General features: G+C 38.0%; 1 protein-coding gene across 1 annotated transcript in view; it reads left to right on the top strand.

The window, feature by feature from the left end:
• SORCS2 (sortilin related VPS10 domain containing receptor 2) overlaps positions 1–21,866 on the top strand; it is a 521,566-nt gene that overhangs the window by 291,524 nt on the left and 208,176 nt on the right. Inside the window, exon 3 of the mRNA XM_062493233.1 lies at positions 4,799–4,898. Within this exon, the coding sequence (XP_062349217.1) occupies positions 4,799–4,898 (100 nt within the window). The remainder of the gene's footprint in view (positions 1–4,798; positions 4,899–21,866) is intronic.

The raw sequence follows: 21,866 nt of genomic DNA, 5'->3' as shown, positions 1-21,866 counted from the left end.
GTCTCTATTATTCAGGTGAGGGACCAGAGCACAAAGGAAATCCTACTGTTAGATGTAAATCTGTCACAGAGCAAAAACCTAATGTAATTTCTTCTGCATTGTAAAGTTCATGCTGTAAATCTTGGACTGTTCTGCTGACTGAAAGGAGGGGAAGGTGAGAAGAAAACATTTGCAATTGAGTCTGGAGAAAATTAAGTAGGAAGCAGTCGAGTGAGTTTTATGAACAGATCCACTCTTCCTTGATTCTCTAATGTGCATCTCAATTGAATATTTTTTTTCAACAATTTACTAATTATCTAAGACAGCAGATCTTTTGTATTCTTTTCTTTCAAAGACTTTTTTTTTTTATTTCACTGGTTAAGTAACCCATGAGTCATTTGAAATCTCTTCATTGTTGTCTTCCAGGATTTTAAGTTAATGGAGCTTGTACAATATGACTCATTTGACTAGAATGACTCTTGAGTTAGTCTTCAAGAAGAAAAAGTGAAGGAAATCTGATGAACATGTGTGTTAAGTGTTCTAACCATTCTCTTTCTAGTTTTTCTCTTCATTGAAAAAAAGGGAGGAAGCTTTTTTTTTTCAGTTGATGTGTTCTTTGAGTATTACATTTGATTTGGAAATGCAATTTGCATCTCTAAGACTCTTCATTAACATCTTACTATATTAATTTTAATTTTTCTTATATATTTTTAAATATCTAGTTGTAAATATAATTTAGAAAAACAACTAAGAATGAGCAATGTTGAATCATAGGTGTGAGTCACCAGGGGAGAGATGTATAATGATAGTGAAGTTCAGAAAGGCAAACATTTGGTTCATGTCTCTTACGGTATCTGCTAAATTTCTTCTTCTTTCCCCATATTTCTGTTGGAAGATATCCAGATCCAATGTTTAGGTACAGTTCCAAATTTTGCTAGATATAGATTTATTTCAGGTCAAATCTAAAAAGTTACATTTTTGAGGATGAGACCCAAATTAACGTAGAGTTTATGGGCTTTGGGAATTTTATTTCATCAGGGTACATTTCTCTACCACTTGGAAGTTTTGCCAACGTTTTTTTGAGCTCACAATATTAAGCTAAAAAGACCTAATTATGTCTGTGCTGTAATATCATTTTATGATTTTGAGGACTCCTATCTGAACACGCTGTTCTTACACTGAGAACTGATTTTTTTCCATTAAGAATTAAAAAAAAAAAAAGGAAAAAAAAAGAAGACTAGCACATATTTCAGCAGAAGTATATACATTATTTCCAAAGAAGCTCCTACCCAGCCACAAGCTGTCAGGTTCAGGTTGTGTGATGTCTGCATCAGTATGTGAGTAATCATGTCCCACCATCCAATGGTTCTATCACCTGAGTACTGGAAGATGTGTTTCCTGTGAATTCTCCTCTGAGTTTTGCTCAGTGAAGAATCATCCCTGTAGTCTGTAGCCTGTAGTCCACAGTGCACAGCAGCAGGAAGCAGCCTGTGTACAGCTTGCTGTTTCCCCTGCAATGTTTCACATAAATCTAAAATTCTAATTAACTGTGTCCAGATCACTTCAAACTGCAGGTCGGAACCTTCTTTACAAAGGCAGTATGTACACTTCTTGCTCTGGTTTTTGGAGTTCTGCTGTTGTGCTGCCACATCAAATAAACCATGGTACAGGAGGAAATTTTATTCTTCTCATCAGGTACATATGTATCCTCTTTGCATTATAACTTGAAATATCTTTTCATGATTTTTAGAGAGGAAAGAGAATATGTTTATCCTGGTAAAAACAGATTACTCATGTCAGTTTTTCCATCTCCTTAACACTCTTGGAACAGCATGAGTTGGGTTCCTAAGAGAAAAAAAATATATATCACTAAGACTGGAGAACCATAAAGGGCTCCTCCTCTCCTTAATTTTGTACAAAGTACATTTTGAAATATATATTGAAATAGGTATGCACTGGGATCACAGAATTCATCCTCCCCAACCTTGTCTGTAGCTCAGTAGTGCAATTAAAGGATATTCTGTTCTAGCTACATGCTACAAAATATTGGTTCTTTATATATGCAGAGTCAAGACTTGGAAGTTATATCTTAAGTGAATAAGTCGAGGTGGCCTGTTTTCTCTGTATAGTAGATTTGGAAAACCAAATATTTTGCACAATGCCTCTTTTGAATGATGTCCTTGAGCTATGTCCTCTTGTGTGTCAATGTCTCAAAGAATAGCTGACATTCCTGGGCTCTCTCAAGTCTGGGCTATAGTCAAAAAGCTTTGAAGTCAGAATACTTTTCTCCATAGATCCACAGATCTTCTTCCAGTAATGGTCTTCCTGCTTAGGCACGGTGTACTTTTTGGAAGATACAGTTGCTTATTTTCTCAGGCTGGAAATGGATTTTTTTTTCCCTCTTTCCTTATTTGAAAAAAAAAAAAAAAAAGACTGTATAGTTTTATTACATTTGTCTGAAAATACTGCAGTTATCTTAGTGCTCTCTTCTTGTTAAAACCTTGTTCTTTCTTTGCAGTACTTTCTAAAAGTCATGAGAATTAGAAGGGAAAGTTTTGGACTGGAACTTTTTATCTTGGAACTTACTTATCTTTTTTGGGCTTCCTGCCTGTACTCTTTTCACATATTGACACAGTTGCCATGGTGTCCCTCAAACAGTGTCACTCTCCAGTGGTCTCATTGTATTAATCTTGGAACTGCCTCTTCAAAGTAAATTGAATCATGTTTAAGGTTCAGAGAATTATTTCAGGATGTTATTACTGGGCTAGCCACTGACCTGATATTCTCCTGTCAAAGAGAATAGACTAGGTTATATTTCCATCATACAAACTTATTCTGCATGGTTTCAATACATCTGTCTGAAGTTGGTATTTTAAGTCTCTGCTTTAATTTCTTTCTGTCCAATACCACTGGCAAATTAGGTTTAACACTGTCCATTCTATTCCCCTTAGAGCCAAATGCTCAGTCGTACACTGCAGTGTTTGATATCTACATATTTATTTATCAGAATTGAATTGCTATGATTTAGTTAATTCTCTAATGCATTGCTGTATATCTGCAGAGAAAGCAACATTGTGGGGGGGAAAAACTTGGATCAAATCTATTCAGATAATGCTATAAAATGGTTACTCTCACTTTTAGGCTGTGAGGATGGCCTGAGTGTTATAGTCTCATCGTCAGTTGGGTTTTTTAACTGGTGGAGAAAGTAGAAAAACAAGGTAAACATGAACCTTTCTTTGCATTCCTTAGGACCCGATCCTGGCATATCACTGTCTGCCCACTATGCTTGGTGATGCCAAAGACATATGCTGCTCTGTGATAGCAGCTCAAAGTTCCTGTATCTTGTGGAAAGCTGGATTGGTGAAAGCACAGAAGGTGCCTCTGGCTTCACACAACATGCCCTCTGACTACTATGATATTCTGGGTGGCACTGGGACATAGGTGGGATGCTCATGGCAGCCTTCTGTGGGCACCAGCCCTTCAGGGAATAACCCACCACATGGGGCTTGGAGGAGACCTCAGGCAGTGGCTACTTCTCAGCATGTACACACCCAGTCAGGGATTTGGGCTTTGACTCCTCTCTCTTGTACTCAGTCATGCTCCTACAAACTTCAGCAGTGACTGCTCTGGGTGAGGAGCATGAGGCAGCAGAGCCTGCTGGGGAACAATGAACAGGGTAGGAAGGGGCTGCAGGGCAGAAATCCCTGCACAGGCAGTGCAGTGTCACACTGGGAGGGACAGTCTTGTCTTGGTTCTCTTGGACATGAGAGCTTTCAAATGCTCCCAGTTGTTTGAATGATGAAGAGTTCCTGTGGGCAGGGTACATTCAGCCCTGTTCATTATTCCTGGGAGAGAGAAGGGTGTATAGAGGGAAGTCCTCACACCAACTCTCCGCCCTAGGGAGTGCTTCTTGGTGAAGAAGGGGCATGTGCCTTAGATGTGTCTGAGTCCCTTTCCAAATGCAAAATTAATAACTGTAAATATGGAGAGGGCATATGGTACAATTTGATCCTAAACAGAACAAGCAAGGTTTTATCCAAAGTGATTTAAATTTGGATGTGACTTGCTTTGAATTTCTCTAACTTTATCTTATACTAACATATTATTTGTCTGTTCTTTTTATAATTGACATTAGCAATACAACTGCAGAGCACGGATGTAATTTTTCACTGCCGGCTTTTCAGAAATTTGGAACAAATTCTGCAGAGTGCCCACATTTGAAATACTCATGGAGATGTGTGTACGACATATTGATGGCCAAATACCAACTTTCATTCTTTTAATTCAAAATTTAGTGACCCTCTGAAAAAGAGCTGGAGGAGTGGGTGGGATATCTTTATTCAGTAGTAATCCTGCTAGTGGTCTAATATGAGTCTTCCAGATTTTGGGCCAAAATCTTCTCTTATGCAACCACAAGCTCTGAAATCAACTCTTCTTTTTCTGCATAGCTGAGGAGGTGCTGTTAGTGCTTGCCAATGAGCCTGTGCTCTTCATAGCTCTTTTTTTCCCACCTTGTGGGTGGTGATGAAAAGGTGTACATGTCAGACTTCTGTCACTCCACAGAAAAAACTAAGTTAGCACGGCAGAGAACTTCAAAGTAGAGACAGAACTACCCAGTCTTTTTAAGACCTAGAACATAGTTTTCTTAATAGTAGCGGGTTTCTTTTACTAGCTAATGAGCACTGAAAAGAACAAAAGGATGGCAGAGAGGCATTGGAAATGGACAGTTGGTGCACAGAGTTTTCTTTGGTTTTCTTTGCAGAGTTTCAGTGCTGAAGCCTTTAGAAGAAAGCACTTACAGATGTTTGATCTCTTTCAGGTCTTCAGATTTTGGGACTTTATACACCAAGTTGAATCTACAGCCTGGGATTGCCACTGTTATTGACAATTTCTACATTTGTTCCACCAACAAAAAGAAGGTATGTGGCAAAAAAATAAATAAATTGTAGTGCAGGAGAGATTCTGCAACTATGTGAGGTGTGTTTTACAGGTTCTCAGAATATAGGAAACTGATTCACGATGGTGAAGATCACCTTTGGTGCATTTGTGACATACAGAAGTGAAATATTTATTGTTCCTGAATAGTACAGACTGAAAAGAAAATGCCTTGATGGACATGGAAACCTTATGTGGTCATTGACTCATATGACTCCTGTAAATCAAGCTTTCTTAGTGTTTTCCATGCAAATGAAAAAGGAAATTTAGTAGGTTTTCACACATCCCAATGGATTCTGGGACTAAGAGATAACTCTAATAAGGGTTTGAAACTCTTCATCCTTAATGCACAAGGTTCTTTGCATGTTCCTTAATATAAAGTATAGGGATTGGGCAGGCTGTCATTGATAATTATGTTTATACTGTGTAGAACATTAATTAAATAAATTTAAAAAACCCCTTTCATTGAAGCTTTCTTAGGAAATGTTGTTCCTGCATCATTACTAAAAAACAAAACACTTTTCCTGGAACTGGGGAAAGTTAAGTAGACTTTATAAGCGAGAGCAAAACTGACCCACTGAGTGTATTTACAATGGATGTTACATTAGAAGCAACAGGAACAATGATTATGAGAAAAAATCACAGTAATAGCTCTTCTATGTCTCCAAAGTGCCTGTGATTTAAATGGCAAGAATTGTAAAGTACTATGGGAAATACAATCACAGCGGGTCTTTCATGAAATAAGAATTTTCTCTTGATAAGGGCCTTTTAAATCCAGTGTAATACAGAAACACTGATTTCAGGTAGAGGCCACTGATTGGAAGAACAATGTTTGTTGTGTTTGTCTGTCTCTTTTGCTTAATCAAAAATCAGTGGAACTCAGTGAGGCTGCCTCAATGATTAAGTACATATTGTATTCCTCTTGAAATTGTCATTGGAATTTTGTGCCCAAGCTGTGCTATGTCTGAGATTGGTAATATATTTTTAATCTACTGCAAAGCCAGAAATTATTTTTTGTTTCTTGAGGTGAGACTGCCAATAACCACAAAGTTTCTTCAGGTATTGTATCTCAGAGAGATATACAATCTACTGGTGGTTTCAAGTCCAAAAGAATAAAACCAAAAATCTTTACCCATTTCAATTTCTGGAATAAAGCTAGAAGGATGAGATGGATGAGAGCCCCATAGAAGATCTTTGCCAGCTCAATCAGCTACAATATCAAAGCCTGCCCAAGCACAGGGGTTCAGTGACAATATGATTGTTCCAGTTGTGTGAAAAAATAGACAGCAGTAAGATCAGTTCTAACTTTGAAGCCAAAATGACACATCACTGTTCAGAAGAACCCTCATCCTGTCTAAGAAAATCTATATTCTACTGAATTTCACAGGATGAAGTTTGTGGAGATGGAAACCCTGGTTTAGCACTGTCCATTCTAAACTAATGTCATATTGAAATCCATCTGATACAGAAACTGCCTTTGAGTCAACAGAAATATACCATTTTTATGAAGATATTTGCTTCTATGAAGGTGTTGTTTATTAGTATACAAACAACAAAAACAACAGAGCAGAAAGGATTTAGATGATGCCAGAGGGAGATATACTAATACATTTGAATATACATACATGCATATGTAGCACAAGAATGATGAAAGCAATGGGGTTGCATGCTTTTGCCAATGGCTTCAGACTGGTCTGGGAGGTTTCGCAGTCACCTGTAGAAGGTAAGAGAAAAGTCTTCATGTTTTAAGAGCTTTTGTCTGTTATAATGGGAAATTTTAAGTTGCTGGACCTTTGATTAGGGCACTAAGAATAAGTTGATCTCCCACAAGTTATTTGGGATGATAGAGGAATATATCACCCTGTTTGTCTGTTTCAGCACAGTTGCACGGGGTGGAATAGAATATTTAGAACTCTGACTCCCTTGTCTGAGCTGAGAAGTTTCACTTGTTCTTGATGTTACTAGACAGATTATATGGTATGAGTTTTCTTCAACCAGCGCACAGCTTTTAAAATGTGCTGAAAATGGAGTGCTGGCTGTGTATACTGGAACTGAGTATGCACTTTAAAGCATAAGTAGTCCCATGCTACCACTTAGCATTCAGTGACTGGGAAAATACATGAAAGCAAAGATAAAATGCATTTATAGAGATTTTTAATACTTTGCATATTGAAGTTTTCTATTATTTGATTTCATTTAGCCATTATAGTCTTCATTTGTGGAAGAACAGATACTGCACATTTAAACTCATCATTCCCACCTCAGAGCGTTAACCACGCCTGATTTAAGTTCTGTAGAATTGGGTATCTGGTCAAGCTCTCTCCCTCTACAATCAAGGGAGAAATGTGGGTATCTGCAGGCAGTTCATGCTGTTAAAATCATAGTTCTTTGCTCGTATGAGAATAAGGCTGAATTATCTTGTGGAGGTCTCCATAACTGACTGGGTGACTGTTGTGGGTTTGAAACTGTGCCTTCCTGCAAAGGCATACAAAGAGATGGGTCATGGTTTAGTCCCATCTGGCAATTGAGTACCACACTGCCATTGGCTCACTTCATCTGCCACTTCCCTCAGGGCCTGTGGATTCCTCTCATCAAGTCCAATGGACTTGTGCACATTCAGATTCCTTAGATGGTCTCAAACCTGTTCTCCTCCTACCATGGCAAGTTCTTAATTTTCCCAGTCCCAGCCTCTGCCTTCTCTGATTTGGGTGGTGTGACTAGAGCTCTAATGGGCCAAGAAACAAACATGAAGTGGGATATTATTCATTTAAATGCAATTAAATGAAATATCTGCTAGAAGGCTCCAGTCTAGTTCTTGGGCTGACATAATTTTTGCAGTTCACAGCTTCTGCTATACCAGCTTCTGGAGTTGGTATCCAGCTTCCCTCCACTCTGTGAGCTACAATTATACCAGACAAACCAATGGACTTCTAAGTGAGCTTTATACAGTAAATATATATAAATTGTACTGGAAATTTTCAGTGAATTACTCTACTTAGCATTTTCTTAGGATGTATTGAAAATAATGCAGTTGATGAAGAAGTGTGTTAGCAGATGCAAAAAAATGTCCTTTTCACATAGTGCTATGTGGAAAAGGGATGGCATAATACCCCTCACAAGCTTATAAGGTAAAATATAGGAATGTTGGGGACTGAATTAGCTGGAGGGAGTATGGAAATAATTTATAAAACCCACTACATTCATTCTAAAAGTGGCACATTTGATTTCCCTCTTAGCTTTCTATGGACAAGTTGTGATGAGTACTGTTCATAGGCCTAGGTTAAGAATCAGCAAGGGGTATCTAGGTCATGTCTAATCTTTTGACAGTTGAGGTAAACTCCTTCACTGTGTGTTTTTCTGGTGGAAGGCAGCAGAACACTAATGCAGAAATCGTGTTGCTGCAGTTACCAGAGGACTCAAGCTATGAAACCTAGTTTTGACAAGAAATTATGGCAAATCTCTGAGGGTAGAGCTTTACAGGGTTTTGTTTGTTGCTCTGAATGGACCTTTCTGATGAAATCATGGGATGGAGGTGTGAACTGTGGCTGTATTGTTTGTAAGGCAGAGTTGCAATCAGCCAGCTGCACAAGTAGAAAACGTTTTCACCTACCTGAAAATGACTAAGTAGGATCATAGATCACCACCCTAAATGCTATGAAACAGCAGAGTAATAGGCAAGGTCACACTCTAATTGAGAGTTCATGCTTCCTAAGGATGCATTAATATTTGGTTTGCATTCTGTCTGGTTTTAATGTAGTATAAACCAGCAACTAAAGACACTGATAAGGTTTTGGAAAGCTGTAGAGTAGTGAAGGAGGGTCTGCTGTGTAAGCTCTCTGATGCTAACTTCTCGATTTGAAGCACTTTTTCATTGATCTATGTTATAAAATAGGCTTTCCCTATGCAGCCTTGAAGTGTTGTGCGGTGATAAGGAATGTCCCTGCATTTTAAACAACAGAATTTATGTAATTATCTCCTTTTTGGTAATTAGCACACCCTGATAAAATCAAATGGTGCAGGAAACCCATCATGTACTGTGTGCAGGAAATAATTTGCTTTGTGTTCTCTGTTTTCCAAATCAACATTTTAATTGTGACTCGGGGTGTGATGTACATTGTAGAGCATGGGATTAGGGTTTCCATAGTGTCAATCTCTAATCAGGTGAACAAAGTAAATTCTTTCTACAGAAGAAAAAGTTAGCAGAATCCAGTTTCACTGAACTAAATTATAAATAAAATATTTATTATTTTTGGGACATATATGCTGTTAGATGTAGAAATTACATATTTGATTTTATGTAGTGTTGCTGGGGAGGAGTTGAATGAACACACTGATTTTTTTTCCCTCACATTCTGCGCATATTTTAATTTTAATTCATGCTAATGCAATTGGTGCATCCATCCTTCCTTTTATATGCTTTTGGAAAACAGGCAGCTAAGCAGTTTATATTCAGGCTTTTGATATTAAGAGAAAATAAATGTTGATTTTGCATACACTAACTTAGTTAAATGGGTTGAACACTTACATTTCCTAGCTGTCACAATAACCAATAGCTGTATGTTTTTCCAAACTAAAAGGCAATGTGACAAACATGTATTCTTGCTTGCCAAACAAGGCAGAGCACTTAAGACATATAGACTTTCTTATACACTATTTTAACACTTGATAATTTAAATAGTATGAATTACAGTTCACAAAATAGTATTTGCCAGAGCCATAAAAGCATTTTTCAAGATGGAATTGGCTTAAGTAATGTTTGTAAGCACTTACAGGTAAATGCAGTCCTACATCATTCTGACATTTGTCTTTCAGAGCAGAACAATTGGTTGTAGAATTTGTCAAAATGCAATATGACTACATTTACTTGTAAGGAATAATTCATACCAGAACATCTGCAAATATAGAGGGCAGAATTATCTTACACTTTTACTAGTAGTCAGATGAGGAATATTCCTTTCAATAAGGTCAGTAGTTACTTCAGAAACATTTCTTTCCCTGTGAAATTACAGAATGTGAGTTTGTATGTTGAGATCTCTACCATGATGTGTTCTTGCTTTATAAGCAGTGTCATCATTCAGTTTTATTCCAGTGATGCACAATTAGAGCACTAATGTGACCTGACTGCATCATTTTGCTTAAGACTTAAGTCCATGACTGTTCAGCTTGTCTTCAGATATTCCAGATAGTACCAGAAATATGCCAAATAATTTACTTTTTTTTAATTTATTTTTTTTTCCCCCTCCCAGACTTTGCTAATTGGTAGATTGCTGTGAGAGGTAGTCCTGGGCAGACATCCCACATTTTATTCACACACAGCTGATGAGCAGTTGCTTTGTTGACAACCAGGAAACTGCTAAATGCAAGTGGAACTCAATAGGTTAAAATAGTCAGAGCTTTCACTGAGCTGTTAGCTGAAGTCACAGTCCAGAGCAAAGGTTCATCCAGCACCACCAAACCCATGACATACATGGGGAGGATTTGATGGATACTATTTGATGGGGTGTGACTATGTATATGTGCAAATAATAGGATAAAGCTTTGAGAAACAAATTTGAACTGTTGAAAATTAAAGCTGTGGATGAAACAATCACTTGGTATTTGGCTATTAAAGAAGTATTTGAGTTAGTTGCTGGCTAAATGGAGTGTAGGAGCCATAGCTTTCTAGCTGGACTGATTTCTGCTATGGTTGAGAAACAAGGGCTTTTTCACACTTTGTTTGTAAACGGGGCTGCCTAAAAAAAATGTAACTCCTATGCCATTGTCATATTCCAGCTCCTTGTAATCCTTTCAATAAGTGGAAGGTAGGAGCAGTGTTACTGTTCTACTTGAGAATACCCTTTCTCCTAACCAGTTGGCTCTGAATGCATTTTCCTACATAGTGTGACAGAGAAAGGTTTCATCTAGTTTTGTTTCCATCAAAAGATTTCTGTGCTTTTCTCCATCCTGTTCCTGCATGGACAGAGCTAGAAGGACTCTCCAGCTCTTGCTGATCATGACAGGCTTGTCTTTGAATACCTTTTCGAATGCACGTCTACACTGAACATTGAAAACCGTGGAAAAATTGAACTGTGCAAGATGAAGCTGCCTCTGAAACTTTTTGTGTCAATTCTTCTCTTTTGGAACCAATAAATATTCTACAGTCCAGCACCAGAAGTACACTGTCACTAAAGGCTGCAATCCTATTAAAAAAAAAAAGAAAGGAAACAACCCACAGAAATCAGCCAAGCCAACAAACCTGAAATACAAATGGTCAGTAGAATGTCAAGACCAGCACGTAGGTTTCCCACAGTATGTAGGATAATTGCTTATCAAGGTAGAAGGTGTGTGAGCTAAATGGCTGCATGCTTGAACAAACCTTCCGTGTTATTATTCTATCTTAGAATTCATTTGATGCTTAGAGATCTCAATTTAAGTTTTTGAGACTGACCTTCCACTGTGATTTTGTAGCCTAATGTGCAACTTTTGCATTCTTTTGTGCTCATGCATACAATGATTCTGAGGAAAAATAGGCCTGACTTTACTGTATGCTCATTATAAATGCTTTTGTTCTGTTTTTATGAATGTCCTGCCTAAAACTCATTAGTCATAAAAGCACACCAACAACTACCAAAAACACATACTGTTAAATTAAGTTTACTGTAGTGAAGCCAAAAATAAAATGACTAGTTGGTGGGAGCACAACATAAAAAAGATTTATGTGAAAATGGAAAAGACCTCCGAGCAACTGTTAAGAGACCATTGTGCATATGATTCTGCACTTGAGAGACATCTATTTCCCTCCCAGTAATTCTGAAAAGAGAAGGATTCCCAGCGTCATATTTTCAGCAAGGTTTTATTTGCTATTATGATGAGCAGGAGTCATTGCTCGGAGAAATAGGAACAGTCAATCAAGAGCATGCAGCAGAAAGCAGGTCTGAAGCTGCCCTCAGCACCTGGGGGAGGGTGTGCTGCTGAGGGGTTGGCTGGTCAGAGGGAATGGGAATTCACAATATTCCATGCCAGGGGCGTTTAAGATCTGAGATTTTGATTTGCTATGTCTAAAAGGAAGGGTAATTTTGCAAAATTTAGACCAGGTTGTTATTTCAAAGCTCATTATTTTAAAATGTAGATTCTTAGACCCAATTCTAAATTTGAGCCACATGCCAAAGAAAAATATAGAGGGTGTGGAGGTGTATGGATTTACTGTACAGGACACCAGCCAAGTCGTGTGTTCCCCTTGTCCAGCCTGCCCATCTGCTCATTGACCTGAAAGTACTTCTGAAATCCTTCTCTGCTTGAGATAACAACTAAGGGGGAAAAAAAACACCCCTCAAATAATCAACCACAACTGTCTGTAGTAGTTCTCTAGACCTAAGTGAGACCTGAATGAGGCTTTTCTCCAGCATGGCAGATAATTTCTTGTGTCCTAGCAAAAGCTACAACAGTCTTCTAATCAATAGCTATGAGGATCATGCACATTTTTTTTTTAAGGCAATACATTTCCAATATCATCCTGGAAGATTTTCTGATGCAGTATGTAACTTGCAGAATTAAATATAACAAGGAGACAAATCATAATATATGGGATTGTGTCCAAAGGAGAAGGTGTCCATATGAAGACTGAATATAGAGTTACTCAATCTGCATGAATTTTGTCACAGGTAAAACAAGAAAGGCAGAAGTGCTGTATCAGTGGTGCTGAATCTTACTTAGCAAGAGGAAACAGGAGAAAAGATAACTGAAAAGAGGCAATGACAAAGGATTGGTAACAAGCCTCTTACTGTACTCAATAGCTATTTGGTTGGTTGCCAAATGTTCTAGGATGAAATGCATACAGGTAAGTCTATAAAATAGAGTCAGGTTTCTGTTGAACTGTCATAGGCAAGAAGACAGACTTCTGTGACTGATTCTGTCACTTATTTATATCAATTGTAATTAGCCTGTACATTGAGGTTACTTGTATCTAATTATTTACTGAACATCATAATGTGCCAAGAGGCTGTATCATGTTCTTCATGTTGCAGAAGGGAGGGAATTTGGAACTCTTTCATCTTAACTCAGAGTCTAACAGCAGAAACCACTGGGTCCATGTTAAGGAGATTGTATGACAACTGCTAAACTGTAGTTGACAAGAGATGAGTACCATTCAGGAGGTCTGCAAGAACAGTATACACTAGGTGTATTCCCCAGACAAGAAAATAATGGTGTAGTGTGTTTGAAACTACTCCATTGTTCAGTATTCATCATGCTTGTTGATGGATCATCTGCATCTCCTGGAGACCTGAGTGTTTCCTTCTCATTTCCCCAGTGATGGAATGGCAGATGAATCCCAGCTTGCACACTTCACACTATGCTAACGTTGTCTGATCTTCTGATGTGTCAAATCCTGCCTCTCTTCACTGCTGCTGTTCAACTTCCCTTGTGCTCACCACACAGACTTCTCTGGCTCTCTAAGCAGCAGAGATGCCACAGGAGCCCAGAGATGGCATGGAAGCACAGTGGAAATGAGTAGGGTTTAAATGGTGGCCATGGCCATTTTGCAGGGCTGGCAGTGTGCTCACCCCCCTGAGAATCCCTGGGGCTGCTGCCTCCCTGGTCTGCCAGGGATAAAATTGATGTTAAACCAGTCAACTTCAGCAATCTGCCTGTCATAGCACAAGCAGGACTTCTAAACTATTGTGGATATTAAGTGTTCCAGTGACTTTGTTTATTCCACTCTGTGGCATTTACTAAATGGGATAAATATAAGTGTTTGCTTACCTGTTTCTTATTCTAGAATGAGCCCTGACTCCCAGTATCCCCAGCACCCTGCAGCAGCAGTAAATGTCTACTGCAAAAGCAGGACCTGTGTGGCAAATGTGTTCTAATGCAGCCTGCACCCATGTGTTTGAGCGTAGTCAGCAAAAATTCATACAAAAATAAAACAGGATTTTAATTCTTTTTTTTTCACACTATGTGTTTCTGTCAGAGAAAGATTCTTCCTCCTGGAATCTGGAATTTCACATTCAACTAAGCTGTCCCTGAAGTCTTCTTGATGTCGTCTCTTTGGGGCTTGTCCTAGAGACAGATTTTTTCCATCTGTGGGAGTAATGTACTAGGTTGCTGCCATCCCTTCATAGCTAAAGATTGCCATGAAATGAATGGTGAATTCTCCTTAATAGTGCCCATCTGGTTTTGAGGAGGAATCCTCTGCATGCTTGTTTAAGTTTGTACTAGCAGGTATTTCTCTCTTCATTATTTTTTGGTGGTTTTTTTGTAACTTTTCATGGCCTCTTTCTGCTTTTCTATTTCCTAATCTATTTCCAAAACTCTTTCTGCTTTTCTTTCTTCTATTTCTGAGCATTACTTCTCCCTACACCTCACACATAGATTGTGAACCAAATGAAAGCTTTTTCTTTCATGGTTGCAATTACTAAAGAAAAATAGTATTTAGAAGAATGTAGCTAATTGTTTCTATTCAAAAATCACAATATTCTTGGGATAATAATAATAAATCTGCTGACACATCCTTTGCTGTCATTCATAAAACAAGTCTCTTCGGCAGTGGTGGTAGGATGATTCAGTCAGGGAGCTGTTAGCCAGGAGACCTGACATCTGTTCTTTGACCTTGAGCAAGCCTGATTCTTCCTGAAGCCTGACTTCCTATTGCCTCATTCCCTGTAATAGCATTTGCCTGGTGCAAAACCACTGGGACATGACATGATTTGGCAGCCTACCTTCAGATCAGATTGCAAGAGAAGGTTTTGCAAAAAGCACAGAATTAGTCTGGCTTGGTTTCCTTGTTTACAAAGTTAAGACAGTAATACTAAAGTCTCTAGATCACCTATGATTCTTACATAAGTGCTTCGTATGTTTATGAACCCATTTCCAGACAAATGCACATTTAGCAGGTATTTTTTTGTGTCACACCCCTGCAGTATTCAACAACGCTGTAAGATCTGCAGCATGCTGAAAGTAATTGTTAGAAATCTGTTCCTATATTTTTAAAGATTGTTTAGCATTTATCAGTCATGGTTGGTTCAGTACACAGACAATAATTTGAATGTGGTGGTAATACTTTTATTTTCACTGAAATGATGAAAGTCAGCTTTTTGCCCCAAATAGAACAGGATTATTTTCTGCTGCAATTTCTGGATCTACAATTTACAAATTAGATTATTTTATTCTCAGTCATCTAACCAAAACTAGCAGTCTGGATCTTGAACTGGCTTTCAGATTTGACTAAGATGCTCTCCTTCTTTTCTAGAAGGCACAAGTTTGTGCGAGGAGGGTCTGGGATGGAAGTGTGTCAGGTAGCACTGAGGGATTGCAGGTGTTTATCTTGTAAAACTTGGTGCCAAAAATGGACAACTGCAAGTTGCATAAAAGCTGTGCTTTCAATGTAACTATGACTACAGGAATCAGCCTGGGATCCATGGGAATAATCAAACATCTCATATCCATTTAAAATAGTAAATGCACTACAGTAGTTTTGAGTGCTAATATGTGTCCTGTTTTTTTTTTTTTTTCATTCAGCCATACCCATGAACTAATGTTTTAATTTTTTTTTACAGATTGCATCATTCTATGTTTAAATGCTTTTGCAGTTTGTTTGGGGTGCAGTGCTAGCAGGCATATGTTAGTGGGGTTTGGCTAAAGGTTCCAGTCTGTCCATGAGATTAACAGTGTCTCACACTTTGTTCTTTCTGTGGGCTTCAGCAAAATTCTCTTACCTGCTGCTACTGAGGATTTCAGAAATGCTTCTCTGCTCTGCAAAGTACTGTAGCACAGGAGCAGGAGGTCTGGGTCTGGGTCTTTATTATTCTTTTTATATATTTGTTATGTAGGTCTCAGGGATGCAGGATTTGTGCTGGGCTTTGGGACTGCAAAGCAAAGGCTCCTCAGAAACTCTCACATGCTGTATAATATTGAGAGGTCCAGCTGTAACTTTTCACTTGATTTAGGATGACAAAGTCTACAAAAGTGTCCATTCTGGACTGAAATTCCATTCAGGAGGTGCTCACATATTGCTTGGTGTATTGCAAGACCATATTAAAACCACTTGTGTTCTGTACTCTGCCATAAGATCTCAGAATTTTATGTGCATGTGGATGGCTTGGCGTCTCCTGTTAATAACTTTGGGTATTCTGGAGAGGTTACAAAATTTCCCTTTTACAGATGTGGAAAGAGAAAGATGCAAATTACTTGCATGGGAAAGAAATTAGAGAAATTTAATAATATGCCACACATCCAAGCCAGTCTCTCAACTTCAAGGCTAGTCTTGAAAACTAGTCTTTTCCATCACAAAAAAAATATTAGTGTAGTTAAACAATGTGCATTATTACCAGTTTACAGGGTAGTTTGGGCTTCTGGAAGGTTTATCAATACCCTAAATATTAGTAGTCAAATATTTAAAAGTATATTTTGATGACAAAAAAAAAAATCAGACAGGTTATTATTTCCATGGTCAAAAACTGAAATTTAGGAAGTATTTTTAATGATAAGATCGTAATTAGCTTTAAGAGGGATCAAGTAGATTTTTACACTTTTTTTTTAAGATTAAATAGGTGAATACATATAATTTGATAAAATATTTATCTATTATCTCAGATAAAATATCTCTAAAACTAAAGATGTGATTTCTGAGCCAAATTTCTTAACTTTGTAGAAAGCTATTCTGTGAAGATAATGAAAGTTTTAAAGCCTTTCTAAAGTGTTTGAGGCAACTTGAACTATGTCTTTAGAAAGTTATACTCAGAAAGGAAGAAGAGAGTTTAATTCACACCTAGGACCTTAATTCTAGATGGTCAGTTGGAAAATATTGTCAATTTTTATTAATACTTCTATAAACCATTTAACATGTAAAGTACCATTACCACATGGCTATATTAGGATAAGATCAGAAATTTTTACCAAGACTTTGAAAAGTTAAAAAAAAAATGTCTTGACTTCCAAATTAAAATAAAATGTTTGGAAAAATGTTGATGGAGCTAAGATAAGGAAAACCAATGAGATAAAATGGAATATTTTGTTTAAGTTGTCATCCTTTAAAATGTAGTGCTTTAAAATTATGTCAAGTTTTACTTATAAAAATATTAAATTCTCCTAATTAAAATTAGCATTTGGCTTGGGAGACTAATCAGAATTAAAGCTTGTATTGTAAACATTGCTTTTGCCACATCAGCATTTTCTGGACAAAATTTATTTTTTTTCTGAAAATGTCCTGACATTTTAATAGCCTGGTAAGTGCCAGAACCTTATATATATTTTTTTTCTGTGATAGCTGGTGAAATTTTGACTTGCATAATATTGATAACTCTGAGTTTACCTCTAAGCTATAAGGGATACTGCTTTCCTTAGGTATTTTTCAGTTTTTTTGATTCATTAGTAAGGGCATTATCCTCTTTCCCCCCTTAGCTCGCAATCTACATGTGACATTGCTCTGGTTTTCTGTCGTGTGTCCAGTGGTCCATGATTTAGGTAATTGCCAGTTATTTATCTCTTTTGGAGATTTTGATGGCACACTGTGCTTTGTTTGTGGTGGCTTTTTATCATCTCTCTTGTCTGCTCTCTGACTAAAGAAACTACTGCAGCTTGTCAGTCTTTGAGGTTGGACACTTTGCTGTTCTTTAACACGGCTCTGTCACCCGCCACAGCATTTAAGCCATGTTCAGAAATGTAAGTTAAATATCACCAGGAAAAAAAGAGACAAAGTCTAAGTCTCTAAATGTTTGTGATAGCAACGCCAGAGTCCCCCTTTCTACCTTCCTGCAGCTTCAGCTAACAAAATTACCCCAGCGAACATTACAGCTGTAAACTGGCAGTAACATCTACTGTAGTTTTTACCAGAAATCTCAAGAAAGGTCTATTCTCAAGGCTGTAGGCATTTTTAGTAGATCTTAGGAAAATTAAGAATAATGTAAGAATGGAGAGTAAATTTTAGTTTACTTTTTAATCCAGTAAATATATATCAATTGCTGCACACTAAGATGCTATTGTACTTCCCCCTTTCATAGGTTATAGGTTTCAAGCTTATTTTCATTTCTTAAGGAATTGTAAATATCTGGAAGAAACCATCAATTTAGGCTTGCCCAGCTCTGTTGTAGTATATTATATGGTAATCAGAGGTACTCCAGTTTGATAACCTTTCATCTAGGGTTGTTGTTAAGCAGTGCACAGTGCTGCAATCTGGCCTTTCATGTGTCTTGAGTATTGATTTTTCAGATAGCAAGAACTGGAATAGTAACTTCAGAAGGTCTGGCATCGCTGTGACCTGGTTTGCTTTTATTCCTTGTGACTCTAGTCAGCTCCTGGGATCGGTGGGCTGATGGAAATGGCATGTCTCTCCCCACTTTGCTTTTGTGAAAGCTCCAAAAAAAGTGTTTCCCTAGTGTCTATTCCTCTATCTTTCCATTTGAGCTTATTTCCATTCCAATTCTCTTTTTGTCCTCCCACCCTTCCAGTTGCAGATCGACCTGAAGGGGACCTGGCACTCTCACCCCTGAAGCAGCAGCAGCATTCAGCTCAGCCTGTCTGGCTGGGCAGCCTTGCATGGACACTGCTAATAACTGCTGCACTGAAAGTTGAGGGAGTTCTAACTCAGATGAAAAATTACACATCAGGTGCAGTTTTTGTCAAGAATCACCTCAAACTGGTGCTCTGCATTTGGACTGTCTTATCTCTTTCCTTTGGACAAAGAAATGTCCTGGAATTATTTTTTCAAACCTCTATGTAAACTCCTTCCCTTTCTAAAGCTTCAGGGTATGAATCCCCAGTTCACACGGGGTACCATAAAATCACAGGATTATTTATATTGGAAAAAACCTTTAAGATTATCAAGACCAACCATAAAGCCTAACGTTGCCAGTGCCTCCATTAACCCATGTCCTTAAGTGCCAGGGACATGCATGAAGGGGTCATGAGGCCAGGACCTGGCACTTTTGCCTTGTCCAACCTCATGGAGATGACCATGGCCAATCAATCCAGACTGTCCAGATTCCTCTTCAAGGCCTTCCTGCCCTCCAGCAGATGAACATTCCTGCCCAACTTGGTGTTATCTGTGAACTTACTGAAACTGCGCTCTTTTGTCAAGACTAGTTGGATCAGATGATTCTAGAGGTCCTGGCCAACCTGGTATTCTATAGTTCTGTGATCCCCTCCATCCAGACCACTGATAAAGATGTTAATGGTCTGAATGAGGGGATTGAGTGCACCATGGTGAAGGGTGGCTTCCAAATTAAGTAAGTGTGATGATGGTTGCTGTGAGAGTAGTTCTGTGTGAACTGAATTATCTGGAAATTTCATTATCTGGATGAAATGCTCCTCATGCCTGGGGAATGAGAGTACAAGCAGCAGTGCCACAAAGGGGTTGAGCTGGTGACTGATGTCAGTACTCAAAGTTTCTGAAACAATGTCACCAGACCTCTTTGAAATGTTGGATATGTTTTCTCAATCTCAAAATCTCTTCCTAAATGGAGTTCTCTTATAGGAATGAGGTTACTTACTGACCATTTCAGGATCCAATCTATTGTCAATGTTAGTACATCACATGAAATGGTGGGTATGCAATATTCACAGTCTTTCCATGAGGATTGCTGTTTGGAATAGCAGAGTCACTACTAGTTATCTCAGCTGCTGCTTACAAAAGCCATCTGATCTATCATACCTCAGTTGGAATAATCTAGACCTGTAGTTGAAGTATATTACTCAGAAAACACAACGCAGTTGATACCTGTTTGCAGAGACCTCACTTATTTCAAAAGTCTCCAGAGACAAAATAAATTATTTCTGTGGCTGATTCCCTGAGCAAAAGAGAAGTTGTTTGTTATCTGAAGTAACAGGACAGCATATGCTTCACTGCAGTGCGGCTGGCAGCCTAGAGTCTTGAAAAATATGTTCTTGTCTTCAGGGGAGCATAGAAATCAACTTTGTGCATCTCAAGAGGTGTTAAAACAACATCTGATGAGTCAAGTTGCAGTCAAATGAGCCTTGATAGGAAAGAGCAAGCAACGTAGTCAAGGTTTTGTCAACTGCCATTTTATCTTTGCCTTTTATAATCAGAGAAAATCTACTGTGATTTCTTACAGATTTTCTTGAGCTTTACAATAAAGAAAGATGTCCTGATCTATTCTCTCTGTCACCCAGCTACCTTTAAATTTTAACCTCAGAAGTGAAAACAAAAAGTTAAAGTAGTTTGTATTTTAGCTTTTATTCCCTTACCTATTAAAAATTACTGAATCTGTCATCTAAGAATTCCTGAGGTAGTCACCCATGGAAACTGTCTTTATTCTGGAAGAATAAACAGCAAATTTTCATTTTTATCATTTTTGAAAATACTTTGACTGCCGAACAATTATCTTGAAATGTCAATTCTGCAGATTTATGTAGTCCTTAATTTGTTATGTTTGTGTTCAGGTATGCCCTTCCATCTGTCTTCATGATTATAAGAGGCAGCCATTTGGGCACTTTAAAGTTTGCATTTTCTGGTAGAAAACATCAATGATGCCCACATTTTTAGCACGCACACACTAGTAAACAAGAAAAATACAGTAATCATTAAAGGCTTTTTGCACCCAACAGCTTGCAAAGCCTTTGAAAAATAGTCCTTGTACAAGGTAAAGATGAAAGGTGTGTGAAAAGGTTTTCAAAGTCTGTATGTTTCCAGAAGGTCAGGGAATTTCATCACCAGTCTTAGGCAAAGAGGAGGGACTTCATTTGCTGCTGATGAAAACAGCCCCGACAAAAGAGGTAACAGTCAAGTCTGTGGAGGAGTTGTGTGCTTTGGTTAGATCTGTAATTCCATTATGCTGAATAAAAGTAGCTTTACAGAAGAGCCTGAAGCACTGATTCTTCTCTGAAAGTACAGGGCAAGAGAAACAATATTCTGCCTAGATTTGTTTGGCTGAAGTTGGAAGCTCAGGGTGGTTCCACATCTAACTATGGATGATGCACTCAAAGAGCCTCAGCTGGGACCATGATACATACATTAACAGGGAAATCCATGACCATATCAATGACTCAAACTGTTCAGATCTTCTGGAGTAATTAATGGCTAAATTGCTTCACCTTGTCCACCTAGTACCAACCTAACCTTACCACAGTGCTATGCAGTACTCTTGCACATCCACTTAGGAGCAATTGCAGCAAAAGGGTAGATAACATGGAGACCTGATCTTTACATTTTGCTTGGTCTTAGTCAAAACTTGTTGTGCTTAGTTTCCTACCCTATCCTTTGCATTAATTTTGAATTACTGGTTCTATTTGCTGAACAGGCTGTAAGCAAATGGAGAGATATGGCTTGGGTGTAAGGTCTCTCATTTCTGTTTATTTTTTACCTCTGAATTCCTCTTTCCTCACAGAAATCATGTTTATAATGGAAATTGGAAAGGATATAAGTAAATCCTTTCATCTTCTTTCTGTTTGCCATGTTGAGGAATTATCACCAAAAGTAGAAACAGTGACCTTCTCCTTATTCAGAAATAATAGAGAAAATTAATTCAACCAGTAAAGATTATTTCAGTACATGTAGGACAAAACTACTTCGTTGTGCTATACCTATTGCATCCATGGGAAATTGTCACATTAGGATGGCTAATAATTACCTTGCTGGATGATCTATTTTGTTGGCAAACCTCATGCTGTTACATGTTTATTGCAATGTAACAGAGAGGGTTAATTTACACGACATTGAATTCTTTTGCCATCCTGATATTAATACCTGATCATGTTCTCAGAAGCAGTGATTTGACTGGTTCATGGGTGACAGTGATTAATAGGTAAAACAGCATAAACAAGCCTTTTGAATTTTTTTACTTCTTTATTTTTTTAATTTCTCCATGGCTGTGAGCAACATGGAAGAGCATCACAAGCAGTGCGTTGCTCCCTGTGCTGCTACAGGATCGAACCTAAGTTTGATAAAATGTAAATTAGCTGAGTTTACTCTTGAGGTTTTAAGTGAAGAGGCATTTATCAAAATATTGTACAAAACTTCTGCT

Source organism: Cinclus cinclus, chromosome 5 (assembly GCF_963662255.1).
Source record: "Cinclus cinclus chromosome 5, bCinCin1.1, whole genome shotgun sequence".
NCBI lineage: Eukaryota > Metazoa > Chordata > Aves > Passeriformes > Cinclidae > Cinclus > Cinclus cinclus.
Note: the sequence above shows the minus strand (reverse complement) of the source record. Positions and strands in the feature narration are given on the sequence as shown.